The sequence below is a fragment of the Ptychodera flava genome, chromosome 17 (genome assembly GCF_041260155.1).
Source record: "Ptychodera flava strain L36383 chromosome 17, AS_Pfla_20210202, whole genome shotgun sequence".
NCBI lineage: Eukaryota > Metazoa > Hemichordata > Enteropneusta > Ptychoderidae > Ptychodera > Ptychodera flava.
The window spans coordinates 22,858,597-22,879,189 of NC_091944.1; the positions used below are offsets into that span (position 1 = coordinate 22,858,597).

General features: G+C 40.5%; 1 protein-coding gene across 1 annotated transcript in view; it reads left to right on the forward strand.

Moving 5' to 3' along the window:
- LOC139115815 (solute carrier organic anion transporter family member 3A1-like) overlaps positions 1-20,593 on the forward strand; it is a 37,911-nt gene that overhangs the window by 12,152 nt on the left and 5,166 nt on the right. Inside the window, exons 3-8 of the mRNA XM_070678188.1 lie at positions 15,008-15,358; positions 16,715-16,879; positions 18,809-19,007; positions 19,417-19,561; positions 20,061-20,365; positions 20,503-20,567. Of these exons, the coding sequence (XP_070534289.1) occupies positions 15,008-15,358; positions 16,715-16,879; positions 18,809-19,007; positions 19,417-19,561; positions 20,061-20,365; positions 20,503-20,567 (1,230 nt within the window). The remainder of the gene's footprint in view (positions 1-15,007; positions 15,359-16,714; positions 16,880-18,808; positions 19,008-19,416; positions 19,562-20,060; positions 20,366-20,502; positions 20,568-20,593) is intronic.

Genomic DNA, 20,593 nt, shown 5'->3' on the forward strand with positions numbered 1-20,593 from the left:
TCTTTCAATTGAACGATTCGAATGTTTTGCCTATGTCGTGTAATCGTAAAATTCGGACAGTTTAGTAGCAGCCTGACATGACATGACACGGAACGGGGAGAGAGATAATTGGTTAACTCCTTAATTAGCTAATGGCCTTCCGAAATTCTTGTTTGCCTCAAAATTCAAATAAGACACTGTCTACGCTGTTGTCAGTTTGGCTCGTGATGCTGACGGTATGCGATTGTAAAGGCACACGTAATTCCCTCGCCGGATTAATCGGAAAAGAAAATGTTTTAGGGGATTAGTAAGTTACAAAGACCTATACACCAATGCTTGAATATCCGACACGTCAACAGACAGGTAGCGAGAGTACTGGGGGCAACTGGGTGTTTAGCATATAAATGCCACGGTCTCAAATGGATTCAGGCAATCATTGGCCAAGGCAGCTCATAACAAATAAGGCCACGATGTATTATGGCTCAAGTTTGTGCGTGCGTGTGATTACACGGTGAGCTCGATTATAGGATTTTCCCTTCATGCAATACGCGGTATCCCGAGGTTATCATGTAGTGCACCGCCTTTGTAATCCCAGAATCACGGAATATCAAAGAGGTTTAACTTAACTATGAGCACACAACACGTATAGACAATAAACATATTTGATGAACAGGATCTGTACACAAAAATTATCACCAGCTGTGTGGCTGCCGTGATTTCGATCAATTAATAGAAACACTTGCGCAATTTGGAAGATATCTGTATACAATAGCTGTATAGATTAGCAAAGAATGAGCTGAGCCTTGAGCTAAGCGTTTTGAGATTATCATATCGCCTAGCGATTGACACAGAGTACCGGCATATGTGATGAACATGGCAATTCAAGCAGGAATATATAAACTAATGCATAAACTGCAAAGCTCTTTGTAGAATATTGATTTTATTCTCCGAATTTTTTTGAATTCAAACCAAATCGTCACGCGCAATTGCCACCTCAAACAGACCGCAGTTTCATTGCATATATATAGTACAATAGTCGACAACAGGTGTGTACAATCTGGAGATTAACGTGTGAATATAGCCGTTACAGCAAGACTTGTCTATGTTTATTCTTATACACACAGCGTGTGGCTGTTTCCCGCTTGTAATGTGAGTGTAGAGACACCTTTTATTCCATAATCTCGTTTTCCGTAACTACATTTGGCCGTTCTACCCTATAATGTACTGCTTTCCTAGCATTTCCCTGGATGCAAAGTACAACGGTTATGAGACCGAACAGAATATTTTGACCCCGGAACCGACGCATCCGGGAGGCGCCCGCCGTTGCTAATTTTCGAGCTCCCGTGGATACAGAAAATTTGTCTTCGCATAAATATCATTCCCTTCATTAGACACGTCTTCACGTCCTCTCAGAACGTCGATGCATAATGGCGTTCAGTAATATTCCTGACAGTGTTCTTTGCCACGAGTCGAATAAATCATACTGGTAGCTCACACAGGATACAGATCACTTTCTCCTTCTGCAGATTTTCCCTTTTAGAGTTTGGACTTGATGGAAGGCCCATTACGTCCAGAGCAATGGCCCAGTAGCTACGCATACAATTCTGCAAATGTGGACACGTTCAGCTGTCATCGTTTTTTCTGTGCAGATGAATGTAAGCCACGCAGAGGTTCTATAAAAATCCTTGTCGCTTTTTTGCGTCAGTATTGTTCATTATACTCTTGTCAATAGCTACGCATTAAGATTAAATTGACAATTTTAGCAGCCTTGAACTGTAAGAATGTTCTCCAAATTAGAATGTCCCTTTTAATTTGAATATTGGGCCATAGCCCCTTGGGGTCTATGATTGGGTCAAACAATGTATCCTGCCGTACCTGCTGCATGAATAATGAAGAAAGTAATTAATATTCTGCAACATATTATGTCACTCAGTTAATTTTGAAGTGTCAGTTTAATTTCAATAGGGCTGCACCTGTAATATTCATAAAAGAACTCACTTTCAGTTGTATCATTCCAATGCGTTATTCGCAATAAAAATACACACACATGGATGTTTTATCGCCCGATGGATTGTCCATTGTTAGGAGAAACATCTTGCCGGTATAAGCCCAGATCGTAAAATCGGTCCCTGATTCGCCTTCATACTCTGGCTTGCCTTTTCAGTGCGTTTCATTTAATCGAGGAAATAGCAGTTACGGCGACAAGTCGATCATGTATAGCTGTCACGTCGTCTGATTAATGATAGTCCCGTCCCTGTTTATCATCTGATGCAGGTCTTTTAATAACTTGCGTGGCGCTGAGTGTCCGTTTAGGGTTGTCTGACACAAGCCTGTGCTGTCAATAATCCAACATTGACGGATAGGACGACATGCATGTCAGATCTCTGAATTTAGTATCGTTACGCTGGTTCCAGTTTTCATGCTTTCTAAAACATATACTGAGTTATAATAAAACGTGAAAATTGTTCTATTTCCCATGGCGTACAAGCCTGCGCTTCACACCTTTCCTATCAAAAATGCTCCAGAATTGTGGTAGCTGAGAAGACTCTAGAAATCGACACATAACCTTTTTGTAAAAAAGAAAAAAACCTCAAGTAAATGAAACGCTGCAAGCTACAAGAGGTTAATGTAATTATCATATTTTGACCTTGTCAGCCATTTCTTCTACATCCGGGTTATCTCTGTAATATGTCATTCAAATCGGCTACAGGTGGGATTCAGAAGATGAACCTCAAAGAACAAAAGCAACATATTTGACCATATACAGGGAACAGAAACAGACAAACACGTACCGCATACAAGCGAGTCTGTCGCGTACCATTCCCATTTTCGAAAAAGCTAGGTCATAGACCGGTAATTAGGCTTAGAGATCTGAGGGACGTAGAAGTAAAAATTAGTTGCATTGTCATTTTAATTATATGTTGATTGTTGTATCATTTAAGCGTACTTCGCACAAAATGCGTCACACTTTTGAAGAAGAAATTGTTCAGACGTCATTCTATTGTGCCGTGTGAAGAACGACGTAAAGGGTATGAAGTGCTGAGCATTCCTCCTGTGAGGATATCGTGAATGTGTTAAGTTGAAATGATGGCACAACATGGCAGTCAGTATCTTTACTGCAAGACATGTTCTAACGCCTTGCTTGTGCTCAGCCATATTGCCAACACTTTAATTTGTTTTCATATATACATATATAGAAGTAGACCGCCGCTTACTTTATTTGTTCTTTCAGTTCGAGCACTTAGCACGGTTAGCGTGACTTGAATTCTGGAGCAAATGTCTCCTTTATTACAGTGGAAATGATAAAAATGATGTTTGATGGTTCACTCGGCAAAACTGTACCCCGCAAACGCAGCAACTAAAAACAATAGTGTCACTGAATGGCAGAGTATTAAATTTCGATATCTTACGACCGATACCTATCTGACAATCCGAATGGTATACAACATTGGAACGATATGCGATAGCTGTCAAATTTGAGTATTGTGTCAGACAATATATCGATATCAGCTCCCGCGTAGCTATATAAAAAAATAACACATACAGTTGTGTTATTCAACTCGAAAGAATAGCACTCACCACTTTGCTTGTTATACGACCGCTGCGCAGGATATTAAATGCAGGCCACAAAGAGAAATATAAATTGAACATATTCTGAAGGAATTGTCTATTGTATGGCCTCGGTCTGATCCTATGCGCCAGCTCCCTTAAGGTTGCCCGGATTCTCCCCCAGAGATGAGAATATTTATGCGATACTGCGAGATTACTATTAACGCACTGCTGCGGCTACCATTATCGCGATATGATTTTCGTCGAAAATCGAAGTAATAGCAGCACAAAAGCGAGAGTTCAATCGCCGGAGAACGGGGTGATGTAACCTTTTGATTCAAGGCTAACGCGAACATATTTTTTGATCAAATGCTCAATGATAAAATTTATCTTTTCCAGTCGTGTGTACCTGTTGGGTACGTTTTTGTTTCGATTCTCTGGAAATGGTAAAAGTAGACGGATTCAACAACGCATATTCCCAGTGTTATCGGCAATTTTCTCATGCTGTTCAATACTTGTTGTTAAGCTATCGAGGAAACAGAACTACCCGTACTGAGCCTTAAGGGGACAATAATGTAGTTAAACGTGCCAATGCTTTCAATTAATGAACAACAAGTCCCCTTAAATGAATAACTGAACGTGTGCATACTGTACATTAAATGAAACCAATACAGTATTAGGCGATTTTGGTTTAACAGTACAGTACATATATATCGCATAGATTTACTCGTAGAAGTGCGAGGGACTTCAACATGGCTTCCTTGCACACAAAACGCGGGAGTCTGATCTTGGGGGCCACGCCCTATCATTAGACGCAATACAACAACGTTAGAAAACTCGCATATAAATACAGTGCGTATTTGAGCAGAAAGCAATGTCAAATGAAATTAGGTTGGTCATCGCTCAACGTTAAATTGAATTCACCATCGTCAAGACACATTTATATGCAAGAATATCGCTTATTTAATTCTTTCATCTCTGTTTTCTTCACAGTCGAAGAAGGTAACGATTCAACGTGCTACGTCATCACCTTCGATTTAATATTATAATTCCCAACAAAGCCATAGGCAGTGCGTTCACTGCAGAATGGGCGGCTTTTGCAAGTACCATGGCTCCTATAAACGCATATACACAATGATCTATATTTAGCCCCGTAGATACATGTTTACATTGTTCGGCTGGAATACTTTACCTTGAAAATCCAATCAAAAATCGATATGGTGCTAAACGAGTCATACGATATATAATAAGAAAAATATTAATTTTTGGCGCATTTATGTTGCGGTTAAACGCACTGATATTACGCATTGCCCCTTCCTCGTCAACAGTGTTCGCCTGTAAATGAATATAATCGCAGCTATAAATTTAAAATATGACACTTTTACCACATAACTTGTCAACTGCGGGAGCATGGCGAAAGATTTCAACGTATGCGCAACGGCTATTGTCTAAGTTATTTTTATTCGCAGATATTGTCGTTTATTTTCTCTCCAATGCAGCTGTTGTTGCGGCTCGAGTGTGTATGACAGTCCCTCAGCGCTCACAGGGTGCTGCTTAAACAGCGCATAGAAACACACAGGTGGCAAGACGATGCATAAATTACAGCATATTCGTCATTGAACAGTACCGACTACAAACAAACCGTACTCTGTATTGACCTTAACTTAACCAGATATGAGAGAAAATTTGGCGAATCAGACTTATATATGAAGGCACCGTTTCAGCAGTGCTGGTTTGTTTACTCGCTACTTAAAGTGACGTTGTTTGTCTGAACAAATGAGGAAGTGTACAGTAAACCGCGTTATTTAAACACATCGAGAGAACTCTTACAGTTTATCGCTCGAGTGAAACGACGTTTTATTTCAAGAAAAAAACATCTCCTTTGGTTGGGACGCGGTATTGTGTCCAAAAAAAAGAAAAAGAAAAATCGAGGAGGGTACCTACGTGTCTCGCTTACGAATGCTGATGATTTATTTGATCCAAATATAGAGTGACAAGCGCTTCACCCGAGGGGTTCTTGTTCCTGTCAGCTCGCATCGGGTTTCTCCGCCCGACTTCACCTCAGGCTCCTGGAACGCGTCCAGTGACCCGGCCGAGCCATGGGTATTACGATGTCAACAAAATTGAAACGGCGGTTTCACTCCGGTAGTCGTTAAGTCGCAAGCGGCTCCTATTATATATATTTAAACCGTGCAGTGTACACACTGATTTGTACACGTACAGTTAGAGCTTTCCCTGTTCGCGTTTTATTGACATCGCTGTGCAAACGACAGGATCAAATGTTCGGCTAATCACTTTGAATGTCGCTCACTTAGCAAGCAGAGCCTCTCAAGAGCAACCACAATCCAAGAACCCACAAAGAGTTGGCTTCAAGAGACCCCTGTTCGGCCATTAAGCGTTCTGTTTGATGCTCTTCAGAACATTATCAAATAAATCGGGCAAACATGTCTCTGAGAAAGCCATATCGCTGAAAGCGCGCTCGATGAACTTAATTCAATCACTCGGCACCAGCTTTAGCAAATTGAAGCTGAAATCCCTTTCTACTTCCAAGCAGTTGCGTTCAGCGCCGCAAAGAAAGCGAGCTCTTTTGTTCGCATTGAGTAGAACAAATATCCATAGGTAGGTGCGTCATCCATTCGGAATTGTATATGAAATATACCGAGGGAAAAGGACTATTATCTCGGAAACCGAGCCTACCTCTAATAAATTGGTGCAGCCTATTTTCTGCCTATGAAAGGTCAGCTAACACTACATATAGAGTGTTTGATCAGCTATTATTGCCAAAACATGAGTATCTCATTTCGATTTTTCTTTTGATATTTTTTACATGCAAACTTGCATCGGTATGGGACTCTTAATTGGATACCTTCCATGGTCAGTCTGTTTATATGAATCGTTCCTCTGAAAATAAAAAAAATCAAAGAAAAGAAGTGGAACAGTGAATAACAGGTTTATCTTCCTTATGGTTACATATGAACGATCACAGTAAACTGTCAGTACCCAGTAAAAAATTGAGACGGAAACGCTCTTATAATAATTATTGGTTGATTGGAGCAGCTGTAATTTGTCGTGACAAGAAAAAGTCTTAAACTATGGAACTTTAATCACAAGCGATGATCGAAATGCAATTTTTACTGAATATTAAGATATCTGATATTGAAGGAAACAGTTGCGAATTAAATTTGTCCACGTGGCCTTGTACCTCTTGTCATTCTAATGATGGAGATGCATAAGCACTTTCACCCGTCACGTGTAGTTCCCCGAATAGCTGATTGCGCATGCCTCTATTCCATGTATATGGGGTTTTATGCATTCCTAATGAACATAGTTAATTAAATATGCAAATTTACGCAGCATTGGCATCATTCATAATTGATATGAGATTGCTTTCTTAGGTCCCTCTAGACGGAGACGACAAGGCATGTAAATATTTGAACATTTTTCACTGACACGTCTACGTATAAATATGTATCACAGGCTCTGGCATAAGAGAAGGCGAATTTGGTCCTTCTGCATGATAACATAAACATATCATTTCATTGGAAAAAACTTACTCTGTATGACCTACACCTAGGACAAATTGTCCAGTACATAGTTGGAATTTTAGTGTCACCTTCAACGCATGACCTCAACGCATCTCTTCAGGCACTCAAGTCACCATGGTTACGAATGGCAAGGGTCTCGCACCTGGCCAGACATCTGCAACACGAACCAGCATGCGCGCCATTCTTTTCGCCGCGCATCTTTCGTCGCAACGATCTCTACTCGCCACACCCTATAACCAGCTAGTCGTTAATCTTATCCCGCGCTTTCTTTCGCTTCACACGTGTATCTTTTCCTTTTTAACCGTAACCTTTTGTAGGAGTTCAGGATTGCGTCATCAGCGGTTCGTGTGTCAACCTTCTTGCACAAAGGATCACTTCATCTATTGTGGAAAAAACCACAAAAACTGATTCAGAAGATCTGCTTTCAGACCAAATAACGAAAAACCAATTAAGTAGTCGCGCTCCATACGAATGCTTTGCAGATGTGGATGGCCGGCAACAAGTGTTGGAATTTAAAAGGTCTGGTTTCACAAGCCGCAGTGATCAATGATCACAAACGTTAACATAATTTACAGAGGCGGCTCTTTCTGTGTCTATGCTTGGCATAATTTACCTGTTGTAAGCCTTTGAATACACTATGTGAATTCAAATAAACAAACAAGAAGTCTTTACATGTCTTTCCATTTTACCACTTAGTCCTTGGATTTTATCACACCGTGAGAAAAAGCTCATTTGACTGAAATATTACCGACGTATGCATAGTATTTTGCAATGCCAGCGCGGAAATGAAATGTGATCTTCGTTATCGATTGCTCAAGAGGAGCACAATACTCGAATTTGTTTAATGCTAGAGGGTCGGAAAATGTACTTTACCAAAGTGTGTTTTATTGCAAAACGCTCTCTAAAGGGGCCACTTTGCTAGTTTTTTGCTGAAATATCGACCAGACGATTAGGCATGTTGGTGTATTTTCCTTCGTGATCTATTGGTTTAACTTTGACCCCGAAGTGAAAATGCCGCCCCACTAACCTAAGATTATGTGATAACGTCAGCGCGATGGATTCATGAGAATGGATGAAACCATTATCACCTCAAAGGTGCCATTGCAGTAGATGCTTAGAGTTTACAAGCCTTGATTACCTGGAGCGACGTCGTGCTGGTTAAAAATAATTAATTGATACTTAAACAGGACGTAGGTATGATGAATTCATTGTACAGTTCTGTCTGTCAGTCTGCCTCATTGTATGTATGAATGAATGTATGTGTGTATGTATGTGTATATACATACGCATATATATATATATATATATATATATATATATATATATATATATATATATATATATATATATATATATATTCGTCTTATGTTCGGTACAGAGAACAAATGTAGCGTGAAACTCTTAGTAACGCCTAAGTCCTGTTTTCTACTTGTTATGAATTTTTAACACACACACACACACACACACACACACACACACACACACACATATATATATATATATATATATATATATATATATATATATATATATATATGTGTGTGTGTGTGTGTCTGTGTCTGTGTCTGTGTCTGTCTGTCTGTCTGTCTGTCTGTCTGTCGAATTATACAGATGTCCTCGTGGGAAATTACAGTGCTCGATGATAAAAGCAGAGCGTTACAAATAATAACAGAAATTACTTCAAGTACAAAGAAATAATATTTGTTACTGAGGTTTCATGCAATCTTCAGAATTTCATTTGTCTGAAGATTGCAGGATGCATGAAACTTTAATTACAGATAACTTTAGCAACAGATATTATTACTTTATTCCTTTGTAATTGACGTAATTTACGTTATATATATATATATATATATATATATATATATATATATATATATATATATATATATATAAATCACTAGGCTCATAGTATTATATATATATATATATATATATATTATATATATATATATATATATATATATATATATATATATATATATATATATATATATATATATAACACTAGGCTCATAGAATGGCTCCATATCGCATAGAATATTCATGGCAGCTCATTCACGCTGTTATCGCCTTACACGTAAAACAGTGGATTTACGATTAATAATTTAAGTTTTCAGACAGATTTTCTTGACCAGAAAATAAACCCTTTGATCCAGTTCATCGCTTAAAAGCTAGATATTAATTTAGCATGACCGGCGAACTGTTATCGAGATAAGTCCCACACGAGTCGAATACTCGAGACGGTGCCGTAAAGGACGCATGTAAATGATTGATGTCGCAATATCCGTACACAGGAAACCGCTGGTTATCGGAGTGAAAGTGGCGGCGACGATAGTTCGTTTCGTTTACCAAGGGGTTGTCAAGTTGTATTGTTACTGATCCCTGTGAGAAATTATGCTCTGCCCAATTTCATCGAGAATTAGCTCAGACAAGTTCAAGTGTGTATCGACACAAGCTCCTTCACTTTGAATACATATTGTAAACCCCCTCTTCAAATCATCATGTATATATAGCACACGCAAAATCGTTTAAATTGCGCCATAATAATGGCAGGCGCATCGTTTTATTAACATCGTCTGAAATAGTTCTTGATCATGCAGGCGCTTTGATATCGATATTCGTGATAGAGTTTAATGACCGTTAAGTGGAACTTTAATAAAGGTCAGGTGACCTCTTAAGAACAGCATCGCTATGTAAATAGTCTTCATGAGAGTTCATGGTGAATAAAACCCGACATGGTTTCAAAACTGTTCCGTGAAATTCGCCGCAGCGAAATTTTGTTATCTGACAGTTCTTGGACCCAAATAATAGTAATAGTGCTGCATCCCAAGCGTTGTAATTGTCAGTCAGGCATTCAGAATAGTATCTCTACCCGAACTAAGTTCTCTTCTAATATTGGGTGTAAGACGGAAGTTTCAGTCGCTCTTTGAATGTAGAATGACCGAAACTGTATGTTCTCTTAAAAACTGACAAATCAGTTTAACTTGTTCAACTCATTTGATAACGATCGGTTTGGGCCAAACTATATGATGGCGAAAGGGTTAAGGACATCATAATACCGTTTACTGTCACACACAACATAACTTTGTATTCACTTTAAAACATACCTATTAAATATCAAGGCTATGTCACTAGGCGAACGTATCCATAATTCATTAAAATGGTTGGAAATGGGCTGTGAAATATGATCAGGCATGCCGTTGCTGCAGAATGGACGTAATTATTTTACAAATCAATGAAAGTATGCTCGTGAAAGTCCCTTGCGGAGCTCTAATTGCGTTTTCACGACTCTGCAATCAGGCGTTGTCATGGAAAAACCCGACTGCGGTTACGACAGTGAATTGCTAGCGGCCATCACGTCGTTAATGTATTCCAAAAAATACGAAATCGACATGCTTGGCCATATTTATCTTATTCAGATGTGACATATTCATCATTCATTTTGACACTTGATACGTAAAGCTTTCATTGTGACAATTATATTTTGCTACAAGCGTCATTGTATCAGCTACTGCAACAGTTGTCAGACGACACTGCCAGAGATCTTTTATCGCTGTCGTGTTTACACGACTGGGTCTTAAATCTCATTTAGTGGACATATTCACAGGCATATGTCAATATTTGATGCACGCCAGTTTCATTCGGCAATGCCAGTACTCTTTGAAATTCCAATATGGCCGACCACTTCAGCGTTCTCCAAAATCTTCACTTCAACGTAAAACGTTGTATTTAACATAAGTACAGCCCGTGCATATCATGAAAGTTGGCGTGCGGTAGAAGCTATGTCACATTTAACGAGAATGTAGTAGTCTTCGTGTTTTTTTTTTCTGCTTTTCTGTAGCCGATGAATTTTTATCAACTAGTCTTGATTTATTTACAAACTGTTCTAAATTACAATTTCGATTTCTGAAGATGGAAATCACAAATTCTTCTGTCGCAATATCATACAGCAGTGTATTATTTTGTGGATGTGATCGTCTGGTGCGTCTCATTTTTCACTGAATGTATTGCGATTCGGTAAACTGTGTTAAAACTGATGAACCGTAATAGTAAAAATCGTTATTTTGTTCATGGCACAATCATGACATTCGGTGCGCAGTTGTTATGTGCATTATCGTGTCATAAGAAATCGTCGGAGAATTTCGCTAGCAGCACCTGTGTAGAGCAATGTAATTTTTCACTCAGTATAGTATTTATCAATCAGCAAGCACGTGAATTCAGAGGTTGCCCCCTGTGGTGAGTTCCTGCCAGCATATGTTGATCATAGGATTTGTATTAATTTTCAACAAGCTTTGCTTATTGATATTCTCTGTTAGTAACGCGATTATAGAGTCTTAGATTGCTCGCCCCATTCTTCACGTTGCCATTTCGCTTAATTGCCATCGCCAGTGTATTAACACCCCGCACACAATCCTCATTAGGTATTCACAGACAGGCTTGGCTGAGAGAACATCAGACATTCTAAGACTGTCATTGACAGTCCATATGTATAAACGATGATAGTTTGCCGGGTGCCCGTCCTTAGAATTCTTTATGGGTGTGGGGGTTTCATCTTTCTCCTTTCAAGGTGTGGCACGGCTTGTTCAATCAAACAGACGATGGTGAATTTACTCCAAACCTCCGAGCGTAAAGCATATAAGCTTAAATGTCCCAATTTACCGCGAATCGCTCGACCTTCATGCAGTGATTGGTTGTACGCGACAACGAGGAATAACGATAATGATGTAACGAGACCTTCCAGTCAGTTATGACCCTGAATGCCATCGAAGATATATGCTATGAAATGTCTCTGATGATAGCAATAATATGGAAACAACTATTTAGAAATATTCCCGTTAACACTTCGTAAACGCTGTGTTCAATCAGCTCCAAAAGGGTTATAGGTGGGGACTTTGCTCCACATCTGGGTATTAATACATACATACATACATACATACATACATACATACATACATACATACATACATACATACATACATACATACATACATTGATGCATGTATGAATGCATATACCCATTCTTGCAAAGACAGACAGATAAACATGTACAATAACGATTTTACAACACTTATGTTTGGATTTTCGGTTTATCCTTTGATTTTATTTATCAGGCAAACATATTAAACTACGGGTATTCCTTCCTAGTGCGAGAAAAATTATACGTACGGTGTTTAATGACACAGAAACTATAGAGCTTGAAAAAGATTACAGAGGAGTTCAGATTACTTAACTCGGGAGGAGAATTTCAAATATCGTTTTCCGTCTGGGAAGAGGACACCACGGACTATGCATTTTCCTTCCCTAGTGTCCGACTGACTGACTGTTCATCAAGTGATCGAAAGGGCATCATGCGTATGCAATCTTGGCAAACTCCTTCAAGGGGAGAACTCAGCCAATGACTGAGCTAATCAGAACAGGAATAATTATTGAGAGTCAGTAACGCTCAGGGTAACATTAAATTCTCCATAGTGTATAGAACGGTGATCTTGGAGACTGTTGCATTGAATACAGATGAACGGGTAATGTGTCTGCTTTTAATAGTTGTGTTGTCGAGCCTTCTTTGCCGAGGAATTGAATAAGTCTGGTTTCCATCACAACCGCGTGTCATTTACACCGGCTGTCGATGTCTCTTTCTGCCCGACGTCGATATTGTTCGATGCGGTGCGTGATGCTGAGTGCAAGCGAATCGAAAAGGAACTGTTCTTTGTATGGCTGAGGTGAATGCAACAATAAACACAGCCATCCAGCACAGAGAAAATGCCGTATGGAATAAACCAAACACCATCAAGATTGCCTCGCTCGCCAGGGCGAAATTCGACCTGACATTGAATGCTCGTCTCATATTCCCCAGATTATGAAACTCTTGTCTGAAATGTCTTTCAATAAATATCGGTGGCGGTTTTTCAGGGAAGCTTTAGCAAGCCATCATTGGTGAACAACAAGGTGAAAAGATATTGTACTGCTTGGAAAGTACTTTAGCAAAGCCCGAGTCGTGCAGTGTATTTTATTTCACTCCATTATTTATTTTTTATTCCATCGACATGCTTCACGAAAGAAGTGTGTCATGAACCGTCTCTGAGTCACACCTGGAGCGATTATTCTACAGTGCTCCGCCTACCCTATCCTATGTATGGTGTTGTCCTTTGTGGCCCCCATCGACTTCGTCCGCGAGTTCCTGACATCACGCTATCCAAGCTGTTAACATATGCAACTGGTCTGCTCAGAGGGGAATTCGTATGCGTTGCTCCGGCTTCAAATATGTCGCCTGGGCGTGGAACTGTCTGTTGAGCGTCAGGCGCCAAGCGTGTTTTGGTCGCGTCATTTTTATTGACGGCTTGATATTGTCATGCTTTGATATTATAATGCGAAATGATACGTCACTATTTCGGCGAATTCGTGTCAAATGTAAGCTTTGATGACGAGCCGGCAGAATAGGTGAAAATGCGGATGGTAGTTTGATACATAGAAGCATAAGCTGGCATACAAGTTGTTTTCTTCACTGAGCTATTTTAGTTCTCATACAGCCCGCATGTGTCCCTGCATATGCTACTCTCCCGGTCAATATATTCATCTGGTCGTACTCCCATAGCCCAAGCGATTTTCAAAATTAATGTCCATCCTATTTTTCTTCCTAAAAATTGGAATGAAAGGTGAGCCGAAGGAATATGTCAAGATGATGCCGAGCATATATAATGCTGTTTCACGCAAGTCAATATTTCAAAATGAATACAGCATGAGAATATATGCCCCCCAAAAAACTAACTGCAGCGTTGTACGCGGACCGAAATCAACCAAGGTCATAGCTTGCAATCGACAACTCGCGTCGTTCCGACTTTTCTAGAATGAGAGACGTTCCTGCCTCTGTTGCCATGGCAATTAATGGATTGGAGAGGATCGTCGTTCAAGCCGTAATGATCATATATAATTAGCGGAATATGGGAAACATTATTCATCGCGAGATAAAAAGTAACCTTTATCACAAACAAGGTGAACGCAATGATTGCGTCAATTAGTGCGTAAGCTCAGGGAAAAATGTTTATTTTTTACATCGGGGTTTTGTCAACATATATAATTTAATCCGAATTTCGGTTGCTGAGTTCTTTTGGATTAACAATAGCTTATTATTCTCTACTTCCTCAATCCAAACTAATTTTTCCCGCGAGATGTCGAAATTATGATAATGTTATTGAGAAATAATTTGTATCCCTTTTTGTTCTACCCGTTGAGTTTGCTTCGCAGTATCAATGCCATGTGTCTACTCCTCGCCTTTCTTCTGTATCTTTCGAAAAAAATTACTTCGACTGACTGTATTTTGTCCGAAGTATTCACTCGCTCGCGCTCCCCTGCATGTTTTATATAAAATTATTTTTTTCCTCACAAATTACAATTGAGACAAAGACGTGTCTTTGTTATAATGTACGTGAACTTGTCTTGTTGATGTGTTCATATTAAATATGATTGGAGAGACTCCTTTGCGCGGTGCACACACATACACAGCCCTAGATCGGCTGTAACGCCCTAGGGAACAAAGAGACAAGCTCAAACGAATGACTCACAACGCATTTCCAATCACCCGTCTCATTTTATTGCCTTATAGCCTCATTCCTTTTGGTTAAAAATCATTATTTCTCAATTCGGTACTTCCGACTCCCTGTAACGACGCGGTCGTTAAAATTGTATATTCATCATTGGCCGTTAAATTAAATATTCATCGTAATATTTGCATTTGCCATATATCATTTATGGTACCCATGGAAACCGTGGCTCGCGGGGGGTGATTGACCTCAATATCTTTTTCGAATATGGTTTCATTTTGAACTATGACACATATGCTGTGTAAGGTCACACGTTATTGATCGCGGTACATATGTTTTTAAATAACGTTTAAAAATTATTAAGAATCCACTTTCTTCTTTTCCTCTTCCTTTCAGGTATTTTCGATAGTATGTTTGGCTTGGGTCCCATCATTGGCTTTGTAGCCGGCTGGCTGCTGGGACAGGTGTACGTCGACTTCTACAACACCGAAACTGACCTCTCCCGTGAGGATCCTCGCTGGGTTGCGGCCTGGTGGTTGGGCATCCTGATAGGGGGAGCCCTGGTCTTCGTGGCTTCGATACCGTTCTGGTGCTTCCCGAAGAAGCTGTGGGTGGAGTGGCAGCCTGTCAGTAGCGCGGTGAAGGATCAACAGGTTGAGACCCAGCAAGGTGAACTCACCAAGGAGCAGGAGGCAGCCGGCACGGAAATTGTGATGCGGCCCAGAAAATTGCCGAGAAGGGTCAAAGGTGAGCCGTCGCACACACGAATGCATCTGCGTTCAGTTATATTTTCCTACCACTCGGGTAATATGACCCACGCTGCATTTCTTTTTCAAATATCGAACCTGGTAACGCACAATGATGGGAAGCATGAATTGCATCATACTATAGCTAAAGAGGGACTTTCCAACATGAAAGACACGAGGATAACCTGGGATTAGAGAGCGCCGACGGCGTTGAGGCCTTGAAATCCAGCTGATCCCTGCACTGGTTATCTGTGTGCGTAATATCCGATGTTCGATCTTGGGATACCCTATAGTCTTGAAGTAATGCAAATTAGCGCTTTAGCCGGAGAGCCGTTTATGCGCATGCGTGAAGGGAATAGATTAGCACCACCTGTGGGAATAATATGTAATTGATAAGAATTCGATGTAGTAGGCCAAGAATACGTAAAATAAAGTCCAAATTTTATGCGTTGATAATCTTAATTTTTGCTTTTTATAGAGCACATTGTCATTATACAATATCTCAGTGCGTTTTACATTAAAAGGTGAAAGGGGGACCAATAAAAATCAAATTATGATATGGATAAAAAAATCCACTCACTGGTACCTATGTGTAAAATGACTTCAAACATCTCTAACGTTTTGCGTGCCCTATTCATCGGTTAAGTTTTATCGACGACGACCTGAATGAGAAGCTTGTTTATCTGCTAACAGCAAGTGAGGTAGCAGAAGAAATTAGCCGTTGGGACAGTATGATGACCAACACAGTTGGGACGTTAAGTGACATTATTAACACACTTCATGCAACAACATAAATTTAAAAAAAAAACGCGCCAAAATATCGCGCTACAGCACCAAGTTAATGTATCAATAGCAAAAGACGCGTCAAGTGTAGTAATATACTGTTTATGGTTTTTAGTGTTCAGATTTATTATCAGGCTAAATCGTGCAAGACATTTTAATGGCGAGTTTTTGCATAACCTCCATCTGCGGGGCCAATATTTGTGAATTTTTATGCTGTCTATATACCTGGCATTTACGGAGCGGGACCCCCATCGATCAAAACGTCACTTTTTACGTCGAGTCTGTCAGCGTGATGATGCAGCCGAAAGGACAGGGGAGGAGGGATCTCTGTAACCTTGTTGAAAGACGGAATGGTCGTTTTAGCTAACTGCGCTAATATTACCCTTCCGGCTACAGCATGACAGGTCAACGTAAGCTGTCGGCAACGCGTGAAAACCTGCAGTGCATCTGATGTCCCGATAAAGCCGCGTTCGTGCTCGGAATGCAAAGCTGGCTAGTGCGTTTATATTAACACAGGTGACAGTCTATCATATCAATTTCTTATTGTCCGTTACTTTTTGTCGCATTTTCACAGATATGCCTGGCACAACCAAGCGGCTGTTCAGTAACTGCACCTACGTGTGTATCAGTATCGGCGCCTGCTGTGAGCTGGCCTTCGCCGCCGGCTACTACCTCTTTCTGCCGAAGTATCTGCAGTCCCAGTATGGCATCAGCGCCTCGTTCGCTGACCTTGTTATGGGTAAGAAACTCACACAAACTTATCTAAATATAATGTTTAAGGTAATTCGCGCCTCGTTATTAAAAGCCTTCTACTTTCCCTCAAATTTTCCTCAAGCAAGCTTGCCACCATTCTTTCAAAATTCAAGAATATAAATCGGGGGTCACCGTGTAAATTTAGGTACCAGAGAAACAATTTACCCAATATTTAACAATAGTTGAAATTCAAAATGGCCGCCATTCCTGTATTATCTCTGAAGGGGGAAATAAAATTTCCTATTTTCTCAAAACTAAGCTTGTGAAAATTGTATCTACTTCTCAAAATGAGCTCCCACAAGTGGTGGGCCAAAATAATTGTGTAAAAGTTTGAGAGTCAGTGTCCGCGAGGCCCATTCTACCTTTAACCCTTTCACCCCATCTCCCTGTATACAGGTCCAACTTTACCATAGAAAACAACAGGGTTGGACAAAACAATGGTGGTGAAAGGGTTAAAAGAATGTCGGAATACGATTCAAAGAAACTACATGGTTTCAGCTCTATCAGTAGCGTTTGGTGTACTTTCCGTCATATTTATTAGGCCGTGGCTATTTACAGGCGCCTGTCAGTAGACAGAATCCGGCAGCTGACAGGCGCCTGTCAATAGACAGAATCCTTCTACTGATACGCGGGACGTTTTACGCCAAATTCACCACATTTTAGCAAAATAAACTGCCCCATAATACGGTTTAGTTCTTGTGCTACTCTCAAAATCGTCAACAACAAGAAGAAGAAGAGCAACAACACACACAGGCTGCGTTGCCATTTCGACATTATATCGAGAGAAGAACAAGAAACCGCACTCTACAAACGGAACAAAAAGTAACGGAAATACAACAAAGAAGTCGCTGATGACGATGGAGCTTCAATTCTACGAAATCTGCCTCGGGCAACATACGCGACTGGTCGTCCCGCTGAACGCCATGTGATTTCCATAGAAATGGGATATAAAAGATTGGTACAGTTCACCTGGCAATGTGAAGACCTCACTATTGATCATTCTCCACACACCTGGAGGCCATTTCCAATAAGCGTTATTAACGTAGCACATCTTCTGTCCGTCAATAAATATAATAAAGTATTTTCCCGTGCGACCCCGGGCGTTATATCTATCACAGTGAGATGGGAGCCGTATAGATTTCAATGTGACCTCGTTCCATCGATTCGTAGAATGTGGTGCTCAGGGTGAAATGTAATAATCTTGTGATGTCTTCTCCAGTGCGCGCGATTTAATTGTTTAACGATGCGTTTCAGGCAATGAAATCAAATGTTTCGTTTGGTCGTGTTCTATTTGTCGTCTTATGCATACTTCACATCATTGACATGCATACGCTAACACGCCACATATTGCCGCCATTTTGGGTGAAAGAACATTCCGTTTGATAAAAAAAATATGTAATAAACGCAAGGTAAAACAGACAGCTGAGACTTTGCAATACAAATTTCATTTTCCCTTTTTTGCTGATAGGTGGCGCCCTTCATCGATCACAAAGTCCTGACGACGTGTCTGTGAATTGATAAATCCCAGTGATCGTTTCAAACACTCAATAAAATGTCTTTGCATTTCTGAATTATAGTTTCTTCAGATATTCCAGCCATTTGCTATGGATTTTTTTTTGATATTTTGAATGCTTTCATTCTTACGACAAATATCAAAACTTAGCAAGATGACGAGGTATCTCTTATTGTTTGGAACGGAAAATGATAAAAAATATGACGGGTGAAATAAGAGAGAAATTAGATAAACACAACAAGCCTTTTGTATTAAAATAGTCACGTAGGAGAGATTGTCCATCATAGTAAACAGCGTGGTTTGCCCACTGTCTCTCCCCGGTGTCTTTTTTTCCAATTTCCGTCACACACGCGCATATTCCATCAAATCCAAGTGTCTCATAAATGTTTTTTCGACTCACAGCGTGCGTGCCGGCTCCATCCTTCGTTGTCGGGGTAATCATCATCGGCGTCATTATCTACCGCTTCAAGATGAGTCGACGGGGAATGTTAATCCTGCTCGTTATCTTGGCGTTCTTCTCCACCGTACTGATGGGCTTGCAACTGTTGCTAGGGTGCGACTCTCCGGTCTTCGCCGGAGCGAGCGTCAGCTACTACAAAGGGTATGTTTGTATATCCCTATCTTATTGCTATTGTTATATTGTTATTTCTATGGAATATTCGGATAGATTAATTTCACTGAACAACAGTGCAATGTATTTGTGTATTATTCTTTAATAATTTATGTTTATGTAAATAAGTGATTGGATATAGGTATAACATACGTAGGTATGTCGACAGTATGCACCAGGTACATGTATATAGGTAGGCAGTGGGTAGACATGAGGCGAGCGTTGTCTGCACGTTGGCAGAAACTTAAATGACCTTCACGCTCGAAAAAAGACTCCATCAAGACTCCATTACATATGCCACAGCTTTTGTCCCTTATCATCATAAAGGCGCTACCGAAACCTGCATAATATACGCACATATCTCATTGCTTATATGCTTATCGTTGTCCTTGGCTTACAGGTACGATTTGAAAGAGACTGGCCTGTCCGCGGCCTGTAATAAGGACTGCGGTTGCACAGAGCGTGCGTACAACCCTGTCTGTGGATCCAATGGGGTGACCTACTATTCGCCTTGTTACGCTGGCTGTACGAGCCAAGTGGATGGGGTGAGATGCCTCAAAGTCTTCTACCCATCTGTCCATATCTCGCGTAATATGCTCACCTAACGAGTTTGTCGAATGTCGCTATTTGCCATTCATACATCATTATGGTTCCGTCAGGTTCTCAGCCTACGGAGAATTTGGGAGTAGTGTCATAGAAGTCATTGTCGTACTGTTGTCGGTACACTTTGTTTATACTATACATAACTATACATGTTGCCAAAATTGGCTCTTTTTGAACCAGATATATCGGCAAACTGACAAGATTCAAGAAAAACTCGATTATCTGCGGCAGAGAAATCAACATCCTCCCCAGTGAAATGAAATACAAATAGAAATTTAAAAAAACAAAACAAAACAAAAATTTTGAATGGAGTAACGCTGTTTTCAGGCAAGATGACACCTGTTGCAATTGCGATGTGCGTTTTCAAATTATAATAGTTTATCTCCCTTTCTCTTTCTCTGTCTCTCTATGTCTGTCTGTCTCTGTCTGTCTGTCTCTCAGAAATTCGTCGAATGCGAATGTGTGGCAGCAAGCGAGGCGAATATATCAATGTCATCACTTCTGAGCACGCCGTCTCCCAACGGCCGGAACGACACGAAGCTGCAGCGAGACGCCGCCGATGATAACCTCGCCTACGATGTCGCGGCCGGTACCACTCATGAGGCGTCGAAGATATACCCAGACCCGGCGACCCCGGGAATTTGCCAGCGAGACTGCATCTTTTTCATTCCCTTCATGCTCATGCTGTGCCTCAGCACCATGCTGCTCAGCATGGAAACCATCCCGGTGGTCATGGTAACGCTCAGGTAGGCAGTCCGTTTGCAGTGATCGCATTCAGCGAATCCTGTTTTCCACATTGATCTCCCGTGGCATTACTGTACGTTTCATTATCTGTTAACTTGCCGCAGGCCAGTAACGTTCATCAATGTTTTTCTCTTCACAGGAGCGTCACTCAGATGGATAAGGCATTTGCCATAGGGATACAATACCTCATAATTAGACTTTTTGGTAAGTCTCTCTCTCTCTCTCTCTCT